At 49.6% G+C, this 23,091-nt stretch overlaps 1 protein-coding gene across 1 annotated transcript; it reads left to right on the plus strand.

The window, feature by feature from the left end:
- The first annotated feature begins 3,917 nt into the window (after positions 1 to 3,917).
- kctd10 (potassium channel tetramerization domain containing 10) lies at positions 3,918 to 22,082 on the plus strand. The gene is made up of 6 exons (XM_078421220.1): positions 3,918 to 4,126; positions 10,493 to 10,662; positions 13,543 to 13,629; positions 15,308 to 15,360; positions 16,851 to 17,046; positions 18,178 to 22,082. Exons 1-6 carry the CDS (start codon positions 3,922 to 3,924, stop codon positions 18,394 to 18,396), a joined length of 930 nt encoding a protein of 309 aa, XP_078277346.1. The 5' UTR covers positions 3,918 to 3,921; the 3' UTR covers positions 18,397 to 22,082.
- The last annotated feature ends 1,009 nt before the right edge of the window (positions 22,083 to 23,091 follow it).

Below are 23,091 nucleotides of genomic sequence, written 5' to 3' on the forward strand. Positions count from 1 at the left end.
CTCACCCCTCACCTCACCCCCCCCCTCGCCTCGCCCCACCCTCCCCTCACCTCACCCCACCCCCCCCCCCTCACCTCACCCCACCCCCCCCCTCACCTCACCCCACCCCCCCCTCACCTCACCCCACCCCCCCTCACCTCACCCCACCCCCCCCTCACCTCACCCCACCCCCCCCTCACCTCACCCCACCCCCCCCTCACCTCACCTCACCTCACCCCACCCCCACCTCACCCTTGCCTCGCCCCACCCCCCCCTCGCCTAACCCCTCGCCTCGCCCCACCCCCCCCGCCGCCCCCCACCCCCCCCGCCTCGCCCCACCCCCCCCGCCTCGCCCCACCCCCCCCCCCGCCTCGCCCCACCCCCCCCCCGCCTCGCCCCACCCCCCCCCCCGCCTCGCCCCACCCCCCCCCGCCTCGCCCCACCCCCCCCCCGCCTCGCCCCACCCCCCCCCCGCCTCGCCCCACCCCCCCCGCCTCGCCCCACCCCCCCCGCCTCGCCCCACCCCCCCCTCGCCCCCCCCCCCTCGCTCGCCCCACCCCCCCTCGCCTCGCCCCACCCCCCCCTCACCTCGCCCCCCCCCTCGCCCCATACCTGCTGACTCCGCTATCTTTAAGAAATCTATCTAACTCCCTTGAAAGCATCCAGAGAATCGGCCTCCACTACCTTCTGAGGCAGAGAATTTCACAGATTCACAACTCTGGGTGAAAAAGTTATTCCTCATCTCTACCCATTATTCTTAAACTGTGGCCCCTGGTTCTGGTCTCCCCCAATGACCCTGTCTGTACGGAGTTTACTCTTTCTCCCCGTGACCTGCGTTTCCTCCCACACTCCAAAGACATGCAGGTTTGTAGGTTAATTGGCTTCGGTAAAGATTGCGAACTGTCCCTAGTGTGTAGGATAGTGCTTGTGTACGGGAATCGCTGGTTGGTAGGCCAAAGCTGTATTTCTAAACTAAACTATCAAATTCACGTGGTCTCAGGGAGAACGTGCAAACTCCACACAGACAGCACCCGAGGTCAGATTTGATTCTGGGTCACTGCGCTACGGAATGCCAGAAATGGTGACAATGTTGATAGGCAGCCTGGGATCAGCTATTTAATTGCACATTCCCTCATAACATGGACGCAACACTGTGATGTAACAGAGCTGATGCCTCTCAATGCCAGAGACCTGGGTTCAATCCTGAATTTGCACATTCTTCCTGTGGCCACATGGGTTTTCTCCGGGTGTTCTGGTTTCCTCGTGTGGGTCTGTAGGTTCATTGGCCTCTGTAAAATGTTCCTCGTGTACATGGAGTGGATGTGAAAGTGGGATAACATAGAATTTGCGGAGAGGATGTTTCCACTAGTGGGAGAGTCTAGGACTAGTGGTCATAGCCTTAGAATTAAAGGGTGTTCCTTTAGGAAGGAGATGCGGAGGGATTTATTTTGTCAAAGGGCAACGAATCCGTGGAATTCATTGTCATGGAAGGCTGTGGGTATTTTTACGGCAGAGATAGACAGATTCTTGATTAGTGAGGGTGTCGGGGTTTTGGGGAGAAGGATGGAGAATTTCAAGAGAGAGTTAGATTTAGCTCTTAGGGCTAAAGGAATCAAGGGATACGGGGAAAAAGCAGGAACGGGGTACTGATTTTGAATGATCAGCCATGATCACATTGAATGGCGGTGCTGGCTCGAAGGGCCGAATGGCCTACTCCTGCACCTATTTTTCTACGTTTCTAATGGGGTTAAGAGAGGAAAATAGATACGCCATGATTGAATGTAGACTTGATGGGCCGAATGGCCTTATGCTGCTCCTATCACTTACGAACTTATGAATAGGTGACGTTTTGGGTCAGGGGCAAGGGATATTAGAGGTAAGAAAAGGTACAATGAACAAAAGATTTTAGCTACAATTTTGCAGCATGGTAGAGTTCCTGCCTTAGTGCCAGAGACCCGAGTTCGATCCTGACTATGGGTGCTGTCTGTACGCCGTTTGTACGTTCTCCCCCGTGACCTGCGTTGGTTTTCTCCGAGAACTTTCTCCGAGGCCTCCTCTCACACTCCAAAGACGTGCTTGTCAGGGGAACTTGCGTAAAGAGGTCGGAAGTAATGGTGCAAGAAAATAACCAAGAGAAAAAGGAAGTGGGTTTTTCATTATCCGTGCACCAAAAACTATCACCACCCTGTTATTTTTGAAATATTCCAGCTAAGTCTGCATCATGAGTACTGATGTACCTTGATAATCTGCTGTTATTCTATGTTGAGCGAGGATTGTGTCCGTATGCTAAGAGATTTGAGGCTTTGCTATCCAGACCTGGGGTTTGGATCTTGAAAGCTCTAGGGATTGGCAATTAGTTTAGAGATACAGCATGGAAACGGCCCCTTCGGTCCACTGAGTCAATGCCGACCAAAGGTACACTAGTTCTATCCTACACACACAAAGGACAATTCACAGAAGCCAATTAACCTACAAACCTGCATGTCTTTGAAGTGTGGGTGGAAACCGAAACACCCGGAGAAAAGCCCCGCGGTCACAGGGCAAAGGTACAAACTCCGTACAGACAGCACATGTAGTCAGGATCGATCTCGCGTGTCTGGTGCTGTGCGGCAGCAACTCTGCCGCGTCACCACTGTGCTGCCTCAATTCTCTGAAGGAACTGGGATCCAGGGCTGGCAACTGAGTTTGATAACTGGACTTGTTCATATCTAAGCAGCAACTGATTGCTTTGGAGATGTCTGATTTGATTTGATGTGGAATCAAAGATCTGCATGCGCTTGTGAATGCACAAAAGGACTCACCACGTGCTGAAAAGACTCGCGGGTCAGGCAGCATCCCTGGAGAAGGGTCACAACCCGAAACGTCACCGACCCACGACCTCCAGAGATGCTGCCTGACCCGCTGAGTCACACCAGCGCTTTGTGTCCCTTTCTGTACTATTCTACGTACTGCCCGACCTTTACGAGTCCCGAAGCTGGCCTGATCTGGGCTTTAGGGTCCCGAGCCGAAACGTCACCTACCCACGTCCTCCAGAGATGCTGCCTGGCCTGGCTGAGTCCGACAGCACCCGTGGTCGGGATGGAACCCGGGTCTCCGGCGCTGCATTTGCTGTCAGGCAGCAACTCTACCTCTGTGCCGCCCGTGTAGTTTGCGTTTACTATTGTCGCGTGTACCAAGGTACACTGAAAAGCTTTGTGTTGCATGTTCCTGTAACAGATCAGATGTGCAAGACATAAATACAATCTAGTCAAACTCAAGTGCAAGGTGCAGAATAAAGTTCTCAGCATTGTAGCGCATCAGTTCCAGAGATAAAGTACAATGTCCGCAATGAGGTTGAGATGAATTGGACAGTGCCCTAGCTAATGGAAGGACCATAAGCTCAGTTGCACCAGCTTTTTGTGTCTTCTCTTATGGAAGATCCATTCAGGTGATCAAGAGTTGTGTTTCGATGTAAAACGCTGGTCTGGTTTGTGGAGATGCAGCGGGGAAACAGGCCCTTCAGCCCACTGAGTCCATGCTGACCGGCGATCGCCCGCACACCAGTTCTATCTAGGCGCAATTTGCAGAAACCAATTAACCTACAAACCTGCACGTCTTTGGGATGTGGGAGGAACCCGGAGAAAACCCACATCGTCCTGGAGAGAACGTACGAACTGCGTACAGATGGTAGTCGGGATGGAACCCGGGTCTCTGGCGCTGTGAGGCAGCGACTCCACCGCTGAGCTGCCCCTGGGGGTCGAGATGAATTGGACAGCACCCTAGTTTACGTGAGGACCACTCAGGTTATTGTGTGGGGTTTTTTCCCCGCTGTAAACCTTTTATTTTGGGAATGGTTGTAATTGTGAGTGAATGAAATTGTCCGGGTGCAAGAGTCTGTTGAGATGGTTGTGTGGGTGGTGGACCACCCAGCTGACCACTGCTGTCTGCCCACAGGAAGAGAGAATGTCCGGTGACAGTGCGGTGATCCCCGTGCCAGCGGCGTCCACGCGCACCACCTGCTTCAAAGGGGCGAGCCCCAGCTCCAAGTACGTGAAGCTGAACGTGGGGGGGGCCCTCTACTACACCACCATGCAGACGCTGACCAAGCAGGACACCATGCTGAAGGCCATGTTCAGCGGCAGGATGGAGGTGCTGACAGACAGCGAAGGTAACGGCTCCAGCCCCCCCCCCGGCTTGTCCTTGCGGCCCTCCTTAGTTTAGTCTAGAGATACAGCGCGGAAACAGGCCCACCGAGCCCACGCCGACCAGCGATCCCCCAGCACATTAACACGGTCCAGCACGCACTCTAGGGACAACTTTACATTTTACACGGAGCCAATTAACCGACAAACCTGTACAGTTTCGCTTTAGTTCGGATATGCAGCACGGAAACAGGTCCTTCGGCCCACCGAGTCCGCTCCGACCAGCGATCCACACACACACACACTCTGCTACACACACTCAGGACAATTTTACATTTACACCGAGCCGATTAACCTACAAACCTGTACGTATTTGGAGTGTGGGAGGGAACCGGAGCACCCGGAGAAACCCCTCGCAGGTCACGGGGAGAACGTGCAAACTCCGTACAGACAAGCAACCGTAGTCGGGATCGAACCCGGGTTTCTGGCGCTGTGAGGCAGCAGCTCTACCCGCTGCGCCACCGTGCCGCCCTTAAACAAATGCTCAACATTAGCCACCGTCCAGTCTCCGCGCTGCCTCGCCCGTGGGTAAAGAAGATCCAATGATCTCTGCGGGGAACCCAGTAATGTCTTTGCTTGCTTCCCATAACATCCTCGGTGGCGCAGCGGCAGAGTTGCTGCCTCAGCGATAGATCCCCGGGTTCCATCCCGACCGCGGGGGTTGTCTGCATGACCTCCCTGTGACCGCGCGGGTATTCTCCGGGTCCTCCGGTTTCCTCCCGCGCTCCAGAGATGTGCAGGTTTGTAGGTTAATTGGCTTCCGTAAATTGCCCCCTTAGTGTGTAGGTTGCAAAAGTTGGATAATATAGAACTAGTGTACAGGCGATTGTTGATGGGCCGATGGGCCTATTCCCCTGCTGCACTATTCTATGTGCTTAACTGCAGAGCAAAGGGCCATTGTATGCAATCTCTACATGAAGGAAACAATGCTCATTCCAGGAATTACGTTTTCATTGCATCCTTTTGAAGGCGATTATATTTTTCCAAGTGCAGCAAGACCACGACAGGACCAAACCAGAGTCTGTAGAACGTCAAGAGTAGACAATTTTGTATAAACACTTTAACCCCCTCCCATTCCCACACTGACCTTCCTGTCCTGGGCCTCTATTGTCAGAGTCAGGCCCAGCATAACACCTCGTATTTCGCTTGGGCAGCTTGCACCCCAGCGGTATGAACATTGACTTCTCTAACTTCAAATAACCCTTGCTTTCCCTCCATCCCTCCCCCCCTTCCCAGTTTTTCCGACCGTTTCCGCACTGTATCTCTAAACCAGACTAAACTTTAACTAAATCTCTGAACACGAGAGATGGGTAATGTTTCGGGTTCGAACCCTGTTCCAGGACTGAAGAAGGGTCTCGACCCGAAACTTCACCTAATTCTTTTCTCCAGAGATGCTGCCTGACCCGCTGAGTTATTTATCATTGTTGAGCCAGCACTTCGGTCTAAACCAGCATCTGCACTCCCTTCCTACACATTTAGGCCACGCTGCTTCCTTTTGCACAAATATAACCAAATGGAGGATTCTCACTTGATGTGTAACTTTCTCGTGAGTGAAAAGTTGACAAGGCAACATTTTTAAAAAACACACACACATTGGCTTTGTGAAAGCCTTGACTTATAAAGAAAATGGCTGCCAAACCTGGCATTGAAATGGGCCATATGGTGCTCCATTTTGCACAAGTTGGTTGCACAAAGTTAACTGACTGCAGAGTTGTCTCGTACATTATGTGTCCTTATGATACTCAGGAAATCTGAAGAAGGGTCTCGGCCCGAAAAGTCCCCTATTCCTTTTCTCCAGAGATGCTGTCCGAACCCGCTGAGTTACTCCAGTTTTTTGTGCCTATCTTTGGTTTGAACCAACATCGGCAGTTCCTTCCTACACTTGCCCTTGTGATTCAGATCAGCCTGTAATTAAACAAAACCAGAATTGCAAAGAGGAAAGGCATGAACAGGAGTAAGGTCAGGTAGGAACAGGAAGGAGGTGGAGTTTAAACAAAAAATGGATGAGAGTATAGAAATGGGGAGAGATTTTGCCTGCTACCTGCCTCTAGCACATTGCTCTTTCATATTTAGTATGTAGTGTTTATTGTCACGTCAGGAGAAATACAATGATCCTTTGAGTGGAAGAAAGGAACTGTAGATGCTGGTTTACACCAAAGATGGACACTAAATGCTGGGGTACTCAGCAGGGTTGGGCAGCATCTCTGGAGAGAAGGAATGGGTGACGTTTCGGGTCGAGACGCTTCTTCAGACTGGAAGGTAGAGGTGGATGGGTGGGTTGGTGGGTGGGTGGGGGAGCAGGAGACGAGAAAAGGCCAGACCAAATCAGATGAACTCTGGAAGGGTGGAGTCCTGAATCCTGAAGGGTGGAGTCCACAATGGCCCATTGTTGGCTGGAGGCGATTTGCTCACGAGAGGGATACAAGGATGCAAACAGTGGAACTAGTAGGATTGAATTGAATAAGTTTATTGGCCAAGTATGTACACATAAAAGGAATGTGCCTTGGTGCACCGCTCGCAAGTAACAACACGAACATACAGTAAACAGGCATGTGAAGTTTTCCGCGGATTTCCGCGTTTTTAAAATCCATTTTCCGCGCTTTTCGCACGATTGTCGCTTTGCCAAAATCACGTTTACCAGCGTAGAAATCGGATCCAAAAAAAAGAAAATAAACACTCGGGTTCCGCTAGAGGTCGCTAGGGGTTCCACGAGAAATAGCCACTAATCATTGAAATCCGGACAAAATTACGAGAGCCCACTTGAAATCCTCCCCGCCCTGGAAGTCTCCCCGAAAATGTGGCACCTAGGCTGGGAAAGGCAGCCAATCTCGACCTCATCGGGACTTCCAGGGCCAGCACATCTATCCCCATGGCCGGCTGGATAAACCAGCAAAGCTCTGGAACCAAGAGTGCCAGAAAATCAGTGGTGGAACTGTAATGAGTAAATATTCAATTTAAGTGCAAGATTATATAACTAAATTAATTAAAATAATAAAAATGTTATTAGTATACAGTGACATATTAACATTATTTTGTAATGTCCGTTTTTACTTTGAAATGCACTAAAAGAGGCTTAAAATTGGTCATTTTGTGTGTAAATGTTCCAATATTTTGACCCCCGCTGTACGCTCGGCTCTTTTACTCTTTTTTTTTACCTCACTCACATGCCTGAGTAAACTTAAGAATAAAGCATAAAACATTAAAACATTAAGACTAAGGCATTATAGATAGATAGATTCTCGATCAGTGCGGGTGTCAGGGGTTGTAGGGAGAAGGCAGGAGAATGGGGTTAGCAGGAAGAGATGGGTCAGTCACGATTGAATGGCAGAGTTGACAATAGACAATAGGTGCAGGAGGCCATTCGGCCCCTCGAGCCAGCACCACCATTCAATGTGATCATGGCTGATCATTCTCAATCAGTACCCCGTTCCTGCCTTCTCCCCATATCCCCTGACTCCGCTATCCTTAAGAGCTCTATCTAGCTCTCTCTTGAATGCATTCAGAGAATTGGCCTCCACTGCCTTCTGAGGCAGAGAATTCCACAGACTCGCAACTGTCTGACTGGAAAAGATTTTCCTCATCTCAACTAAGACATTATAGTTGAAACATGTGAATGAAATAAAGCAGAGCAAAATGAGGTGCCTGGCTGGGGGAGTGAGGGAATGTTGGAGATACTTGAAAGTAGAGAAATCACCGTTCATACCACTGGGTTGTCCTTTGGATTAGTTGCGTTATATTTGGAGTTGATATCTTGCCTTATTTGTACTGAAAACCTACGATTTTTTCCCCCTGCACTTCTGTAAGGCATTCCTTGGATCCCAGCCACTGGTGATTTACATAAGCCTGGTGATTTGTTTCCTCTGTTTTGATAGTGACCATATCAAATCCAAGGATGTGACTTGTTTGGAATGTTTGCGTGAAAATATATATTGGCACTCCCTCTTGTGGTAACGCAAGGCATGAAACAACTCGGTAAAGAAGGATTGTGTCATGGTGCCAATGCTGGTGGTAGGAATAAAGGCATAGACTATTTTCTAAATGGGGAGAGAATCCAGAAATCAGGGGTGCAAAGGGACTTGGTGGTGGTGGTGCAGGATTCCTGAAATATACGATACGATACGATAAAACTTTATTCATCCCAGGAGGGAAATTGATCTGCCAACAGTCATAAAACACAGAATAAAAGGATGTACCTTTAGAAAGGCGATGAGGAGGAATTTACTTAGCCAGAGGGCAGTGAATCTGTGGAATTCATTGCCACAGACGGCTGTGGAGGCCAAGTCAATGGATATTTTTAAGGCAGAGATGGATGGATTCTTGATTGGTACGGGGAGAAGGCAGGAGAATGGGGTTGAAAGATAGATCAGCCGTGATTGAATGGCATAGTGGACTCAATGGGCCGAATGTCCTAATTCTTCTATGACTTCCGCATTTGTCATCCAATCTAGATTGGATGGGCAGTTGTTTAATTTCCGTCTCCTCCTCGGTGTCTTCTGCAAATCTGTAAAATGCTAATAATGGCGGCACCTGTGAATGATCTTGCCCCACACTGGTTCCTTTTGTACAAGCAGATCAGAGTCAAGGAATCTCACCTGATGTGCCAGTACCACGTGTGAATGGCATAAGTACTACTCGGCAGGTCAGGCAGCAAATGTGGGGAGAGAGACAATTAACCTTTGAGATTGTGGACTGCGAGATTCAATTCTAGATCTGGTGTGAAATCGCTTCCCATGGTAATGCATTTGATGCCTGCAGAAAGCCAAAGAGGTTGACACAGCAATCGCTGATCAGGACTGGCCTAACTCTTGTGGTACAAGGTAGTTTAAATCTGATTTTTTGCTTTTGGCAGTGGGAACTGCAATAGGACCACTTGTATGCAAAGCACCTTTAACCTAAGATAGACATAAAGTGCTGGAGTAACTCAGCGGGTCAGGCAGCATCTCGGGAAGATAGGAACAGGTGATGTTTTGGGTCGGGACCCTTCTTCAGACTGAGAGTCAAGGGAGAGGGAAAAGGGGGGTATCGTGAGATGTGGGGCTTATTTTAACCTATTTAGTATTGCCAAGAAATGCTTTCAGATGCCTGAAGTTTAAACCCAGTGTATCGCCAGCACAAATTTAAAAAGTCTTCAGCTGAATTGAGCACGAGTAACTTGGAGAAATTTTACAGGCTGTAAAATAATTAGCTGTAAATAGAATTGGGTCATATGGATCAGAAGGAAGTTCTGCCGGCCAATCTAGTCGCAGCGTTGACAGAGTCTTTCAGATCCCCACTGATAGGGTGTGACGGTACCACCATTTTATTTGTTTTACTTCTGTTTTGGATCGCCGATTTAGTGTTAGAGATAGGGCGTGGAAACTGGCCCTTCAACCCACTAGTTCTATCCTACACACCAGGGGCAATTTACAGAAGCCAATTAACCAACAAACCTGCACATCTTTGGGAAACCGGAAAAAACCCACGCAGGTCACGGGGAGAACGTGCAAACTCCGTACCGTCAACACCCGTAGTCGGGATGGAACCCGGGTATCTGGTGCTGTGAGGCAGCAACTCTACCGCTGCACCACCGCGCCGCCCTACTGGTGCTGCGTTTAATGTTTGAAAGGGATTTGTGCTTCCACAGGGCACATGCCGAGATCTTTGCCCACAGTAAAGTTAAGGCCGCAAAATGGTCGCCATCCGTGGGAAGGGAAGAGAACGCCAAAGATCAATCTAATCTAATCTGTTTACACCCCAGGGTTATGAATATTGATTTCTCTACCTTCAAGTAATCCCTGCATTGCCTCTCTCTCCTGCCCTTGTTCGACATCCCAAAATGCACTTCACACTTCTCTGTTTTAAATTCCATCAACCATTCCTCTGTCCGCCTGGCCAATCGATCCATATCCTGCTGCAATCTTTCACGACCATTTTCACTGCAAAACCACTCCCTTTTGTATCATCAGCAAACTTGCTAATCTTGCCTTGTATGTTCTCATCCAAATCATTAATGCAGATGACAAACAGTAACGGGCCCAGCACCGAACCCTGAGGCACGCCACTAGTCACAATAAGTGCAGGAAAATAACTGCAGGTACAAATCGAAGGTATCACAAAGTGCTGGAATAACTCAGCAGGTCAGGCAGCATCTAGGAGAGAGGAAATGGGTGACGTTTCGGGTCTGAAGAAGGGTCTCGACCCGAAACGTCACCCATTCCCTCTCTCCTAGATGTTGCCTGTCCCGCTGAGTTCCTCCAGCAAGATTGTCTATCTTCAGGGTTAAACCAGCATCTCCAGTTCCTTCCTGCAAAAATCAATCTCTAACGTGAGCACCTTATCTTCTGTTTTTGCAGGCTGGATTCTGATCGACCGCTGCGGCAAGCACTTTGGCGCCGTTCTGAACTACCTGCGCGATGGCTCCGTGCCTCTTCCGGAGACTAACCGCGAGATCGAGGAGCTGTTGGCTGAGGCCAAATACTACCTGGTGCAGGGGCTCGTGGAGGAGTGCCAATCTGCCCTGCAGGTAAACTCATCTCCACACTCTCTGGGTGGTACAGCTTCACTTCACACATGGCCGACTACGGACAAACGGATTATAGTTGTCACGCACATTGGAAAGAGGCTTATCAAGACCGTGCAAAATACCTCCACAACATACCGACCCGTCTGACTGTGCTGCCCCAGGCTCTTTCCAATTTGAAAATTAACTTCCCCATTTCTTGAAATATGAAGGTTCTGACAGAGTTAAAATGTCAAAAATTATATCTGTGGCCAAGAGGTCCAATATCCTGAGAACATGTGTTTAATGGGTAAAGAATTTGTGAGGTGTGTGTATGTATTGAGTGTGTGTGTGTGCGCGCGCGTGTATTTAAGTGCGCATGGTTGTGACAATAAACTAAAACTAAACTTATATGTGTGTGTGGGCTTACAGCCCAGCGGTATGAACATTGACCTCTCCAACTTTAGATAGTTCCTCTGTCCCTCTCTTCCCCTCCCCCTTCCCAGATCTCCCACTATCTTCCTGTCTCCACCCATATCCTTCCTTTGTCCCGCCCCCCCTGACATCAGTCTGAAGAAGGGTCTCGACCCGAAACGTCACACATTCCTTCTCTCCCAAGATGCTGCCTGACCTGCTGAGTTACTCCAGCATTTTGTGAATAAATACCTTCGATTTGTACCAGCATCTGCAGTTATTTTCTTACACTTATATATATGTATATATATATCTTAAATTCAGAAACTGAGAGTGAACTTAGTTCGAACTTAGAATGCAGGTGAATATTAATCTAATTCACAGATAGGTCTCTTTCAATATAATAGAAGCAACTCAGATATTGTGTACTAAATTAAAGGTGGTGCAGCGGTAGAGTTGCTGCCTGACAGCGAATGCAGCGCCGGAGACCCGGGTTCCATCCCGACTACGGGCGCTGTCTGTGCGGAGTTTGTACGTTCTCCCCGTGACCTGCGTGGGTTTTCTCCGAGACCTTCGGATTCCTCCCGCGCTCATGTCGTACAGGTGTGTGGGTTAATTGGCTTGGTAAATGTAAAGGAGTGTGGGGAAAAATGTAAAAAATTGTCCCTAGCATGTGTAGGATAGTGTTCATGTGCGGGGATCGCTGGTCGGCGCGGACCCGGTGGGCTGAAAGGGCCTGTTTCAGCGCTGTATCTCTAAACTAAACTAAACAAAGAGTCAAGGAGTCGTACAGCATAGAAACCCATCCCGTGGCCAAACCTACCCATGCTAACCAAGATGTCCCACCTACACTATGCTTTTAGCCATATCCCTTTATAACTCTTATCTATGTACCTGTCCAAATATCTATTACATGTTGTGATAGTACCTGCCACAACAACACCTCTGGCAGCTCGTTCCATACACCCACCACCCCTTGTGTGGATAAAGTTGCCCCTCAGGTTCCTATTAAATCTTTTCCCTCTCAATTTAAACCCGTGTTCCCTGGTTCATGATCCCCTCTACTCTGTGCATTCACCCAACCTATTCCTCTGATGATCGTATACACCCCTCATCATCCTGCGCTCCACAGAGTAAAGTCCAAGCCTGCCCATCCTCTCCCGGTAGATCAGGCCCGTGAGCCCTGGCAACGTCCTCGCACGTCGCAACTGCGCTTTTTGCAGCTTTACGGTGTGTAAGCAAATTGCTCCAGGTAAGTTTAGTTTAGGTTCGGGATACAGCATGGAATCAGGCCCTTCGGCCCACCGACCAGCGATCCCCGCACACTAACACCATCCTACACACTCGGGACAATTTACGATGATACCAAAGCCAATTGACTTGCAAACCTGCACGTCAAGTCAAGTCAAGTCAAGTCAAATTTATTTGTCACATACACATACTCGATGTGCAGTGAAATGAAAGTGGCAATGCCTGCGGGTTGTGCACAAAAAGAATTACAGTTACAGCATATAAATAAAGTTAGTAAGTTACTATTAGTGTCGACAAAAATTTAGTCTCTGGGGTTATAAAAGTTGACAGTCCTGATGGCCTGTGGGAAGAAGCTCCGTCTCATCCTCTCCGTTTTCACAGCGTGACAGCGGAGGCGTTTGCCTGATCGTAGCATCTGGAACAGTCCGTTACTGGGGTGGCAGGGGTCCCTCATGATCTTGCTTGCTCTGGATCTGCACCTCCTGATGTATAGGTCCTGCAGGGGGACGAGTGTAGTTCCCATGGTGCGTTCTGCCGAACGCACTACTCTCTGCAGGGCCATCCTGTCCTGGGCAGAGCTGTTCCCAAACCAGACTAATCTTGCCGGACAGGATGCTCTCTACAGCCCCAGAGTAGAAGCAATGAAGGATCCTCAGCGACACTCTGAATTTCCTCAGTTGTCTAAGGTGGTAAAGGCGCTGCTTAGCCTTACCCACCAGTGCGGCAATGTGCGTTGCCCACGTCAGATCCTCTGCGATGCGGACTCCCAAGTATTTGAAACTGCTCACCCTATCCACAATAGACCCATTTATCTCCAGTGGCGTGTACGTCCTTGGATGTTTAGCCCTTCTGAAGTCCACAATCAGCTCCTTTGTTTTAGTGACATTCAAGAGGAGGCTATTGTCCTGACACCAGAGTGCCAGATCAGCCACCTCCTGCCGGTAGGCCTTCTCATCGTCTTTGCAGTGTGGGAGGAAACCGGAGCACCCGGAGAAAACTCACGCAGGTCACGGGGAGAAGGTATAAACTCCGTACAGACAGCGCCCGCAGTCAGGGTCTCTGGCGCTGTGAGGTGGCGACTCTACCGCCACGCCACCGTGCCGCACTGGATCTCTGTCGTGGCCTCCATTTTTAATCAGCTTTATTTTGCATTTGTGTAATCGCGCTTAGAAATTGTGGTCTCCAATTTGAGCCGCGGCTTGTGTTTATAACGTTGGAACATGTTTGTTTGCCTTGCAGCAGAAAGAAACGTATGAGCCTTTCTGTAAAGTTCCGGTCATCACGTCAAACAAGGAGGAGCAACGGTTGATAGCAACGTCCAATAAGGTTAGAGCATTGGGAATGGTCCCCTTGAGGAAGGAGAACCGCCCCCATGCCTTGGGTCGTAAGGTCATAAATGATTGGGTCAGAATTAGGCCATTCGGCCCATCAAGTCTACTCCACCATTCAATCATGGCTGATCTATCTCCCTCCTAAGCAAAGATAATAGAGATAGACCACCATCGAAATCGCCTATACTGGTGTTGTACGCAAAGGAGCCATTTTAGTCGGCAAAACCCGCCGTTCGCTCTGTCTCTTGCAGTGTTTTGGGGGAACAGTATGTGTGATGATACCATTAAAATGCAGACTATATCTCATCTATCAATTCACAGATTTTTTATTTTTTTATTTTAAAATGTTTCTGCAAGTTTCTGCATACTAAAATGGTGCCATGGGATAGTACGGTTTTTAGGGACGAGTGGTCTGTCTTGCTCTGCTCTATTATCTTTGTTCCTAACCCCATTCTCCTGCCTTCTCCCCATAACCCCTGACACCCGTGCTAATCAAGACTCCTATCTCTCTCTGCCATAAAAATATCCACTAACTTGGCCACCGTCGTCTGTGACAAAGAATCCCACAGATTCACCACCCCCTGACTGAAGAAATTCTTCCTCGTCTCCATCCTAAAGGAACGTCCTTTAATTCTGAGGCTGCGCCCTCTGGTCCTAGACTCTCCCACTAGGGGCAACATCGTCTCCACTCTATCCAAGCCTGCCTGCATGTGTCATTACTACTAACACTCAGTACCTGGGCCCACACTGTTTCACTGTTCAAAATGACTCATTAAGTTTGCCCTTTGAACAGTTGCAATGGATCGTGAGGTGACAAAACAAAGCCCCATGTACTCTGATGATGCAAAAGAAACTGCGGATGCTTGTTTACAAAAAAAAGGCACAAAGTGCTGGAGTGACTGGGCAGGTCGGGCAGCATCTCTAGAGGACATGGATAGGTGAGGTTTGGGGTCAGGTTCCCTTCTTCAGACTTCGGAAGGGTCCTGACCCAAAACGTCACCTCTCCATGTTTTCCAGGGTTGCTGCATGATCTGCAGTTACTCCAGCACTCTGTGTCTTTGTTTCCATGTATTCTGAGCTGGAGTTAAGCTTGCCAAAGCACCTGCTTAAAAACCTCAAGGGTTTCCTTTTTCCAACACCAGTGGTACTGCCAACCTGTCTCAATCAGAGTATCAGTTTAGTTTATTGGTATTTGACCTTAAAAGCCTGGAGTCACAGAGACATACAGCACGGGAACAGGCCCTTCAGCCCAACTTGCCCATGCCGACCACGAGGCCTCATCCACACTAGTCCCGCCTTCCCGCGTTTGGCTCATATTCCCCTAAACCTTTCCTATCCATGCACCTGTCCAAATGTCTTTTAAATGTTAGGTAGACACAAAATGCTGGAGTAACGCCAACATTTTGTGTCGACCTTTGATTTAAACCAGCATCTGCAGTTTTATTTTTTCCTACTGTCTTTTAAATGTTGTTCTATTATCTGCCTCATCTACCTCCTCTGGCAGCTCGTTCCCTGTCCCCACTGCCCAGTCCTAGTAGCATTCACCGAAGCTCTGGGGAACTAGCCTGGCCGTATATGTGAGTTGTTTCTGGGCGATGCATCCAATTGACTGTTCAATTAACTACGCAGTTATTTTAAGTATTGTGAAACCCAATGTTCTTTTCCCTTTCTAGCCTTCAGTGAAGCTGTTGTATAACAGAAGCAACAACAAATATTCGTACACCAGGTAAGTGGACTTCAGGTGGGCATTACCTGCCCGAGCTGACGGCAGTATAGTTCACAAGGTGATTTAATGAATGGCGTACAAACTCACGGCCAATGGGCCCAATCTCCAGAAGTTGCGTTGTATGAATTATTCTTTAGTTCGGAGAGATACAGCGTGGAAACAGGCCCTTCGGCCCACTGACTACGTGCCGACCAGCAATCACCCCGTACACAATTTGCAGAAGCCAATGAACCTACCAACCCACATGTCTTTGGGACACGGAGCACCCAGAAAAAAACCACGCAGTCGCAAGGAGAATGTACAAACTCCGTGCAGGCATCTCCCGTGGTCAGGATGAAACCCCGGGTCTCCGGCGCTGTGAGGCAGCGACTCTACCGCTGAGCCACCGTGTCACCCCAAGGCTTGCTCACGACTCCCAGCAGCTGTGGCTTCCTCAGCATCCCCAGCTTGACACTTGTATCTTGCAGCACCTTTAATTCCGTACAACACAACACAGCGAGTGCTTCACACGTGCCATCTAGCAGGATTTGACACCGAGTTACATCAGGAGGTGTCAGAACAGATAACCAGCGGCTTGATCAAAGATGCTTGTTCAGAAGCTGATGAACTAAAGCCGCGGATTTCTGGGGCTTAACGGCTTAATTCGGCTCCTGCAAGTTTAAGGGACGAGAAGTAAATTTAATTTATAAAGCACCTTTCACATCTTTGAATAGTTATTGTACTCCCAGTCTGCTATTGCACTTGTGGGTATTGATTATGCCACACTGGGATTGTAATAAGAGTGCAGTATTTGAGATGTGAAAGGTTCTTCATAAATTAAATTTACTCCTCATTCCTGAAACTTACAGTAAAAGACTTAAGCCGTTCTCTGTGGGTGGTTCCTTCAATTAAGAAATTAAACTTAGAGGTTCTGATCAACTGGCGCATAAAACAAAGGCCCGGTGGCGCAGCGGGTAGAGCTGCTACCTCAGCGCCGGAGACCCGGGTTCGATCCCGACCACGGGTGCTGTCTGTGCGGAGTCTGTACGTTCTCCCCGTGACCTGCGTGGGTTTTCTCCGAGATCTTCGGTTTCCTCCCACACTCCAAAGACGTGCAGGTTTGTAGGTTAATTGACTGGGTAAATGTAAAATTGTCCTGAGTGTGTGTAGCAGAGTGTGTGTGTGTGGGGATCGCTGGTCGGACCGGACTCGGAGGGCCGAAGGGCCTGTTTCCGCGCTGCATCTCCGAACTAAAACTGGGCGCCTCCTTCAATTAAGAAATTAAATTTAGGGAGAGAAGGAAGGGGTGAGGTTTCGGGCCAGAAGATGGATCTCGACTCGAAACGTCACCATTGCTTCTCTCCAGAGATGCTACCTGTTCCCGCTGAAGATTTTGTGACTTCGCTCCAGCAATCTTGTGTCTTTATCTGCAGTTCCTTCCCACACAGTGACGTTTCTGGGTTCGGATCAACTGGCACACAAAGTTAAGTGCGTTTCCTTGTGTGTTTCAGCAACTCTGACGATAACATGCTGAAGAACATCGAGCTGTTCGATAAGTTGTCTCTGCGCTTCAACGGCAGAGTGCTCTTCATTAAGGACGTGCTGGGCGATGAAATCTGCTGCTGGTCCTTCTATGGGCAGGGCCGAAAGATCGCCGAAGTCTGCTGCACTTCCATCGTGTACGCCACTGAAAAGAAACAGACCAAGGTGCGTTTGCGTTTAGTTCCGTTTAAAGATGACGCGCGGAAGCAAGCCCTTCGGCCCACCGAGTCCGCGTTGACCAGTGATCAGCCCCTACATTAAGTTCATACGTGATTAGGAGCAGAATTAGGCCATTTGGCCCATCAAGTCTACTCCGCCATTCAATCACGGCTGATCTATCTCTCCCTCCCAACCCCACTCTCCTGCCTGCTCATAAACTCTGACACCCGTACTAATCAATAATTTATCCATGCCTTATGTATATCCACTGACTTGGCCTCCACAGCCTTCTGTGGCACAGAATTACGCAGACTCACCTCCCTCTGACTAAAGAAATTCCTCTTCATCTCTGTCAATAGACAATAGATGCAGGAGGAGGCCATTCAGCCCTTCGAGCCAGCACCGCCATTCAATGCGATCATGGTTGATCATTCTCAATCAGTACCCCGTTCCTGCCTTCTCCCCATACCCCTGACTCCGCTATCCTTAAGAACCCTCTCTTGAATGCATTCAGAGAATTGGCCTCCACTGCCTTCTGAGGCAGAGAATTCCACAGATTCACAACTCTCTGACTGAAAAAGTTTTTCCTCATCTCAGTTCTAAATGGCCTACCCCTTATTGTTAAACTGTGGCCCCTGGTTCTGGGCTCCCCCAACATTGGGAACATGTTTCCTGCCTCTAACGTGTCCAACCCCTTAATAATCTTATACGTTTCGATAAGATCTCCTCTCATCCTTCTAAAAGAACGTCCTTTAATTCTGAGGCTACGCCCTCTGGTCCTAGACTCTCCCACTGGTGGAAACATCCTCTCCACATCCACTATATCCAGGCCTTTCACTACTCTGTACGTTTCAATGAGGTCCCGTCCCCGTCCCCCCCCCCTTCTTTGAGACTTCTTCAGACTGAGTCTAATGGTGCAGTCCAGGGTGTGGTGAGATATGCAGGTGTGCGTCCCCCTGTGTGTTGACGGTGTGCGTCCCCCTGTGCGTTGACGGTGTGCGTCCCCCTGTGCGTTGACGGTGTGCGTCCCCCTGTGCGTTGATGGTGTGCGTTCCCCTGTGCGTTGACGGTGTGCGTCCCCGTGTGCGTTGACGGTGTGCGTCCCCCTGTGCGTTGACGGTGTGCGTCCCCCTGCAGGTTGAGTTTCCAGAGGCCCGGATCTACGAGGAGACTCTGAACATCCTGCTGTACGAAACTCAGGACGGCCGCGGCCCGGATAACGCCCTGCTGGAGGCCACTGGTGGGGCGGCCGGCCGCTCGCACCACCTGGAGGAGGAGGAGGACCGGGAGCGGATCGAGAGAGTGCGCAGGATCCACATCAAGCGTCCCGACGACCGCTCGCACCCCCACCAGTGAGAGGGCCCAGCCCGCCGGCAGACCAGCAGCGAAGGCAACGGCAGCAACAGCCGCCCGGTCACAACCTTTCACCCACCACACCCCAACCCCCCATCTTCCTCTGGGGGAGAGTGAGAGAGAGGGGGGGAAACAGAAAACATTCTCGCCTAACGGAGACCTTGCAAAGTTTGACGGTGCAAAGTATGTTCAAGCCATTCCGAGCAAACCCACCCGACTGCAAGCTCACGGTGAATGACGGAGAACTGCAGAGACAACGCCCCTGCTGCTGCAACCGTAGCTTAGGATGCTGGCCAACGCAGCTCAAATCTAGTCTTAACTTTTACCCGGGGAAGCGAGGTATTGTTTTTGCTTTTAAAGTTGCAGAGAATGTTACTCGAGGGGAAAGAATGTACCCACATTTTTGACGCTGCACTCTTTCCCCCACCCCCCTGTATCGCTCAGTTCAATCCCCCACCCCCCACATCGCTGGGAATGTGTGGGAATGCAGCTGAACGACACACGACACACAGATCATGCTATTCCCTCGTAACCTCGCATCCGGCCCGACTATCGTCAAACTCCTCCATCCTCCTGGCCATTTTGGATTCCAATCAGCGTTTTTTTATCTAATTAATAGGTGTTTTAAAAAAAAACACTGCTGGGAGAACAATCTTCCCTCGTATTCACCACTCTGCACTCATACTCTTCACTGGCTTCACCGAGCAAGACCCACCTATTTATTTTCACGGTGGCATTTTGATTTATGGAAGCGAGCGGACAGACCCTCCTGCAGTTTGGATTCCCTCGCCGTCTCAGAAGGCTGCAAACCCCCCCCCGACTCTTTATCACTGCGAGGTATTTTAATAAATAACTTGAATAAATGCTCAAAGATACCTGTGTCAACGGCATCTAATCAGGGTCTGATATCTCCCGAAGGTAGAGGAGCCATCCACAGGAACTGCGGGCGCAGGTTTACGCCGAAGATAGACACCAAGTGCTCGGGTAACTCAGCGGGTCAGGCAGGGCCTCTGGAGAGATGGCGCGGGTGACGTTTAGGGTCGAGAGCCTTCTTCAGAACCGAGATGTCAACCCATTCCTTCCCCCCCCAGAGATGCTGCCCGTCCCGCTGAGTGACTCCAGCATTTTGTGTCGGTATCACTGGGACTTGTAATATTCATCCTGAAGCCTCGTTCTACTCCAATATTTTTCTCTTATTATCACACAGTTAATACGGCAGTTAACATTGATCAACCAGCAGATAACTAACAGAGTTAAGTCGTGTTCTCGATCTAAACCACGCCGCGGTTAAAAATGCAAGTCACAATGCTGGGTTTGGAAGCACAGTGATACTTCTCACCACCTTCTCTTTACTTGTGGAGGGAGGGGAAAGATGAATGCAATACAATCAGGTTATGGATCCCAGTTCTGTACCTTCTCTAGGAAGAGATATTTTGAGTTGCACGCCTGTAGTTTAGTTTTTTAGTTTTGTTTAGAGATACAGCGCGGAAACAGGCCCACCGAGTCCGTGCTGACCACCCCGTACACTAACACTATCCTACGCACACTAGGGAAAAATTAACCATTATACCAAGCCAATTAACATACAAGCCTGCACGTCTTTGGAGGGTGGGAGGAAATCAGAGATCCCGGGGAAAACCAACGCAGGTCACGGGGAGAACGTACAGACAGCACCCGTAATCAGGATCGAACCCGCGTCACTGGCGCCGTTAGGCGGCAACTCTGGCGCCGTGAGGCGGCAACTCTGGCGCCGTGAGGCGGCAACTCTGGCGCAGTGAGGCGGCAACTCTGGCGCAGTGAGGCGGCAACTCTGGCGCCGTGAGGCGGCAACTCTGGCGCAGTGAGGCAGGAACTCTGGCGCCGTGAGGCAGCAACTCTGGCGCAGTGAGGCAGGAACTCTGGCGCCGTGAGGCGGCAACTCTGGCGCCGTGAGGCGGGAACTCTGGCGCCGTGAGGCGGGAACTCTGGCGCCGTGAGGCAGCAACTCTGGCGCAGTGAGGCAGCAACTCTGGCGCAGTGAGGCGGCAACTCTACCACCTTGCCGCCCCTGCAATGAAATGATGGTGACTATTGGCTGGGTAAATGTAAAAATTGTCCCTAGTGGGTGTAGGATAGTGTTAATGTACGGGGATCACTGGGCGGCACGGACTTGGAGGGCCGAAAAGGCCTGTTTCCGGCTGTAGATATATGATGATATGATTATTCTCTGGTTCCTGAATAAGCGCTGTAAATTAACAGGACACATCCAGAATATACTCTGACTTAGTTCCAATCTCCCTAAATCCTGCGGTAAAAGGCAGTGTGGCGATCAGTTTGAGGTGGCCTGAATCTGATGGCTAGTCCTCATTCATTCCACGATCGTGGTTAACCATCTGCGTAGGTTGCTAAGTTAGTCTGCTGAACCTACCGAGCAATCAGTGCTTGTTCTATTCGTGTGCTGGCTTCTAGCATCCTTGGTGAGGAAAGGAAAACTAAAATGTGGACATTTGTCCTCCCATCACATGGACCAAATGAGTTAATAAGTGATAGTAGCTGAATTAGGCCATTCGGCCCATTGAGTCTACTCCGCCATTCAATCATGGCTGAGAATCATCTCTCCCTCCTATCCCTATTCTCGTGCCTTCTCCCCACAGCCACTGACACCCGTACTAATCACCAATCAATCTGTCTCTGCCTTAGAAATATCCACTGATGACAGTACACACTGGTGACAATTTACAGAAGCCAATTCATCTACAAACCTGCACGTTTGTGACATGTGGGAGGAAGCCGAGAGAAGTCGATTAACCTACAAACCAGTCACGGGGTGAGCGTACAAACTCCGTACAGACAGCACCCGAGGTCAGGATCGAACCCGGGGCTCTGGCGCTGTGAGGCAGCAACTCTACCGCGCCAATGCCTCTGACAAACGACAGCACAACAGATATGTAACCATAGTACTGAGTTGTCACCATGATAAACAAAAAAAAGAAATTAAGTACATAAAAACGGACAATATAGAGTACAAATTACAAGCCATGCCCACGTCGGTGGTGTAACCGAGGCGGGCCAGCGATCCTGCACCCTAACACTATTCCACACACCCACTAGGGACAATTTACACTTACACCGAGCCAGTTTACTGACAACCCTGTACGTTTAGAGATGCAGCGCGGAAACAGGCCCTTCGGCCCATCGGGTCCGCGCGGGCGGGCCAGCGATCCCCGCACACTAACACTATCCCACACACTCACTAGGGACAATGTTTTTAACGTTTACCAAAGCTAATTAACCGACAAACCTGCACGTCTTTGGAGCTTGCGAGGAAACCGAAGATCCTGGAGAAAACGCACGGGGAGAACGTACAAACTCTGTGCAGACGGCGCCCGTAGTCGGGATGGAACCAGGGTCTCCGGCGCTGCGAGCGTTTTTAAGGCAGCAACTCTACCGCTGCGCCACCGTGACCGCCTATTCTTTCAATCCAGTCACATATTCGCAGAATTACACCAGCTCTGTGCAACTGTGCCACAAATTTCATTTGTGTTTTCACGTAAACACGACTGATTTTTCTTTTGAAATCTTTTGATAACCGTTTGACCTGTTCAAGTTTTTGATTGTCACGGACACCCCTTTTTATTCCACTTCATGGTTTTATAATCGTACATTTTAAAAATCTGCATTTTGTACAGATGTGTAAAAAAAAACAAAAAAAACCACCTTTATTTAGCTGAAATAAAGGCAAATAAATTGTAAACTATATTTATAAATACTCTTGCGTGCCTGCCTCTACGAGGATATGTTTATGTTCTACTTAATTTGGTCGTCCATGCTTGGGTATATTACACTCGCCCTTCCTAAACAATTCCAATACGCAGAGGGGGAAAGGAATAGATGATGTTTCAGTCTAAAGAAGGGTCTCGATCGGAAACGGTACCTATTCCTTTTCTCAAAAGATGCTGCTTGTCCCGCTGTGTCACTTTAGTATTTAGCGTGTCTATCTTTGGTGTAAACCAGCGTCTGCAGTTCCTGCAGGTCTGAAGTCCAGAACCAGGGGTCACAGTTTAAGGATAAGGGGGAAGTCTTTTAGGACCGAGATGAGAAAACATTTCTTCACACAGAGAGTGGTGAGTCTGTGGAATTCTCTGCCACAGAAGGTAGTTGAGGCCAGTTCATTGGCTATATTTAAGAGGGAGTTAGATGTGGCCCTTGTGGCTAAAGGGATCAGGGGGTATGGAGAGAAGGCAGGTACGGGTTACTGAGCTGGATGATCAGCCATGATCATATTGAATGGTGGTGCAGGCTCAAAGGGCCGAATGGCCTACTCCTGCACCTATTTTCTATGTTTCTTCCTATGCACGTGATAGGTGGATTTGGGGGGGGGACAGGATGGATGGTCAAAAGCCAGAGATGAAAAGACAGAAAGTGTCAGGACAGATCAGGATAGAAGAGGCCTGAAATGTGTAGCCAGAGATAGGAAGATGGGCACACAAAATGCTGGAGTAACTCAGCGGGGCAGGCAGCATCTCTGGAGAGAAGGAATGGGTGACGTTTCGGGTCGAGACCCTTCTGCAGAAAGGAATATAGGTGTATATGTGAGTGTGGGGGGGGGGGGGGAGGAAGAAGGAATGGGTGCACAGCCAGAGAAAGTGTAAGTAGACAGGTGGAGCACGTTGGAACAATACCAGAGTGCTGTAAATAGTGGTATAGTGATCGTTGTTT

The sequence above is a fragment of the Rhinoraja longicauda genome, chromosome 25 (assembly GCF_053455715.1).
Source record: "Rhinoraja longicauda isolate Sanriku21f chromosome 25, sRhiLon1.1, whole genome shotgun sequence".
NCBI lineage: Eukaryota > Metazoa > Chordata > Chondrichthyes > Rajiformes > Arhynchobatidae > Rhinoraja > Rhinoraja longicauda.

Bases quoted from the DNA above. Each gene is read 5' to 3' on its own strand.
- kctd10 (XM_078421220.1), top strand. From the start codon at position 3,922: ATGTCCGGTGACAGTGCGGTGATCCCCGTGCCAGCGGCGTCCACGCGC. The intron at 4,127-10,492 runs GTAACGGCTCCA...CTGTTTTTGCAG, and splicing joins GGTGCTGACAGACAGCGAAG to GCTGGATTCTGATCGACCGC. The intron at 13,630-15,307 runs GTTAGAGCATTG...TTCCCTTTCTAG, and splicing joins TGATAGCAACGTCCAATAAG to CCTTCAGTGAAGCTGTTGTA.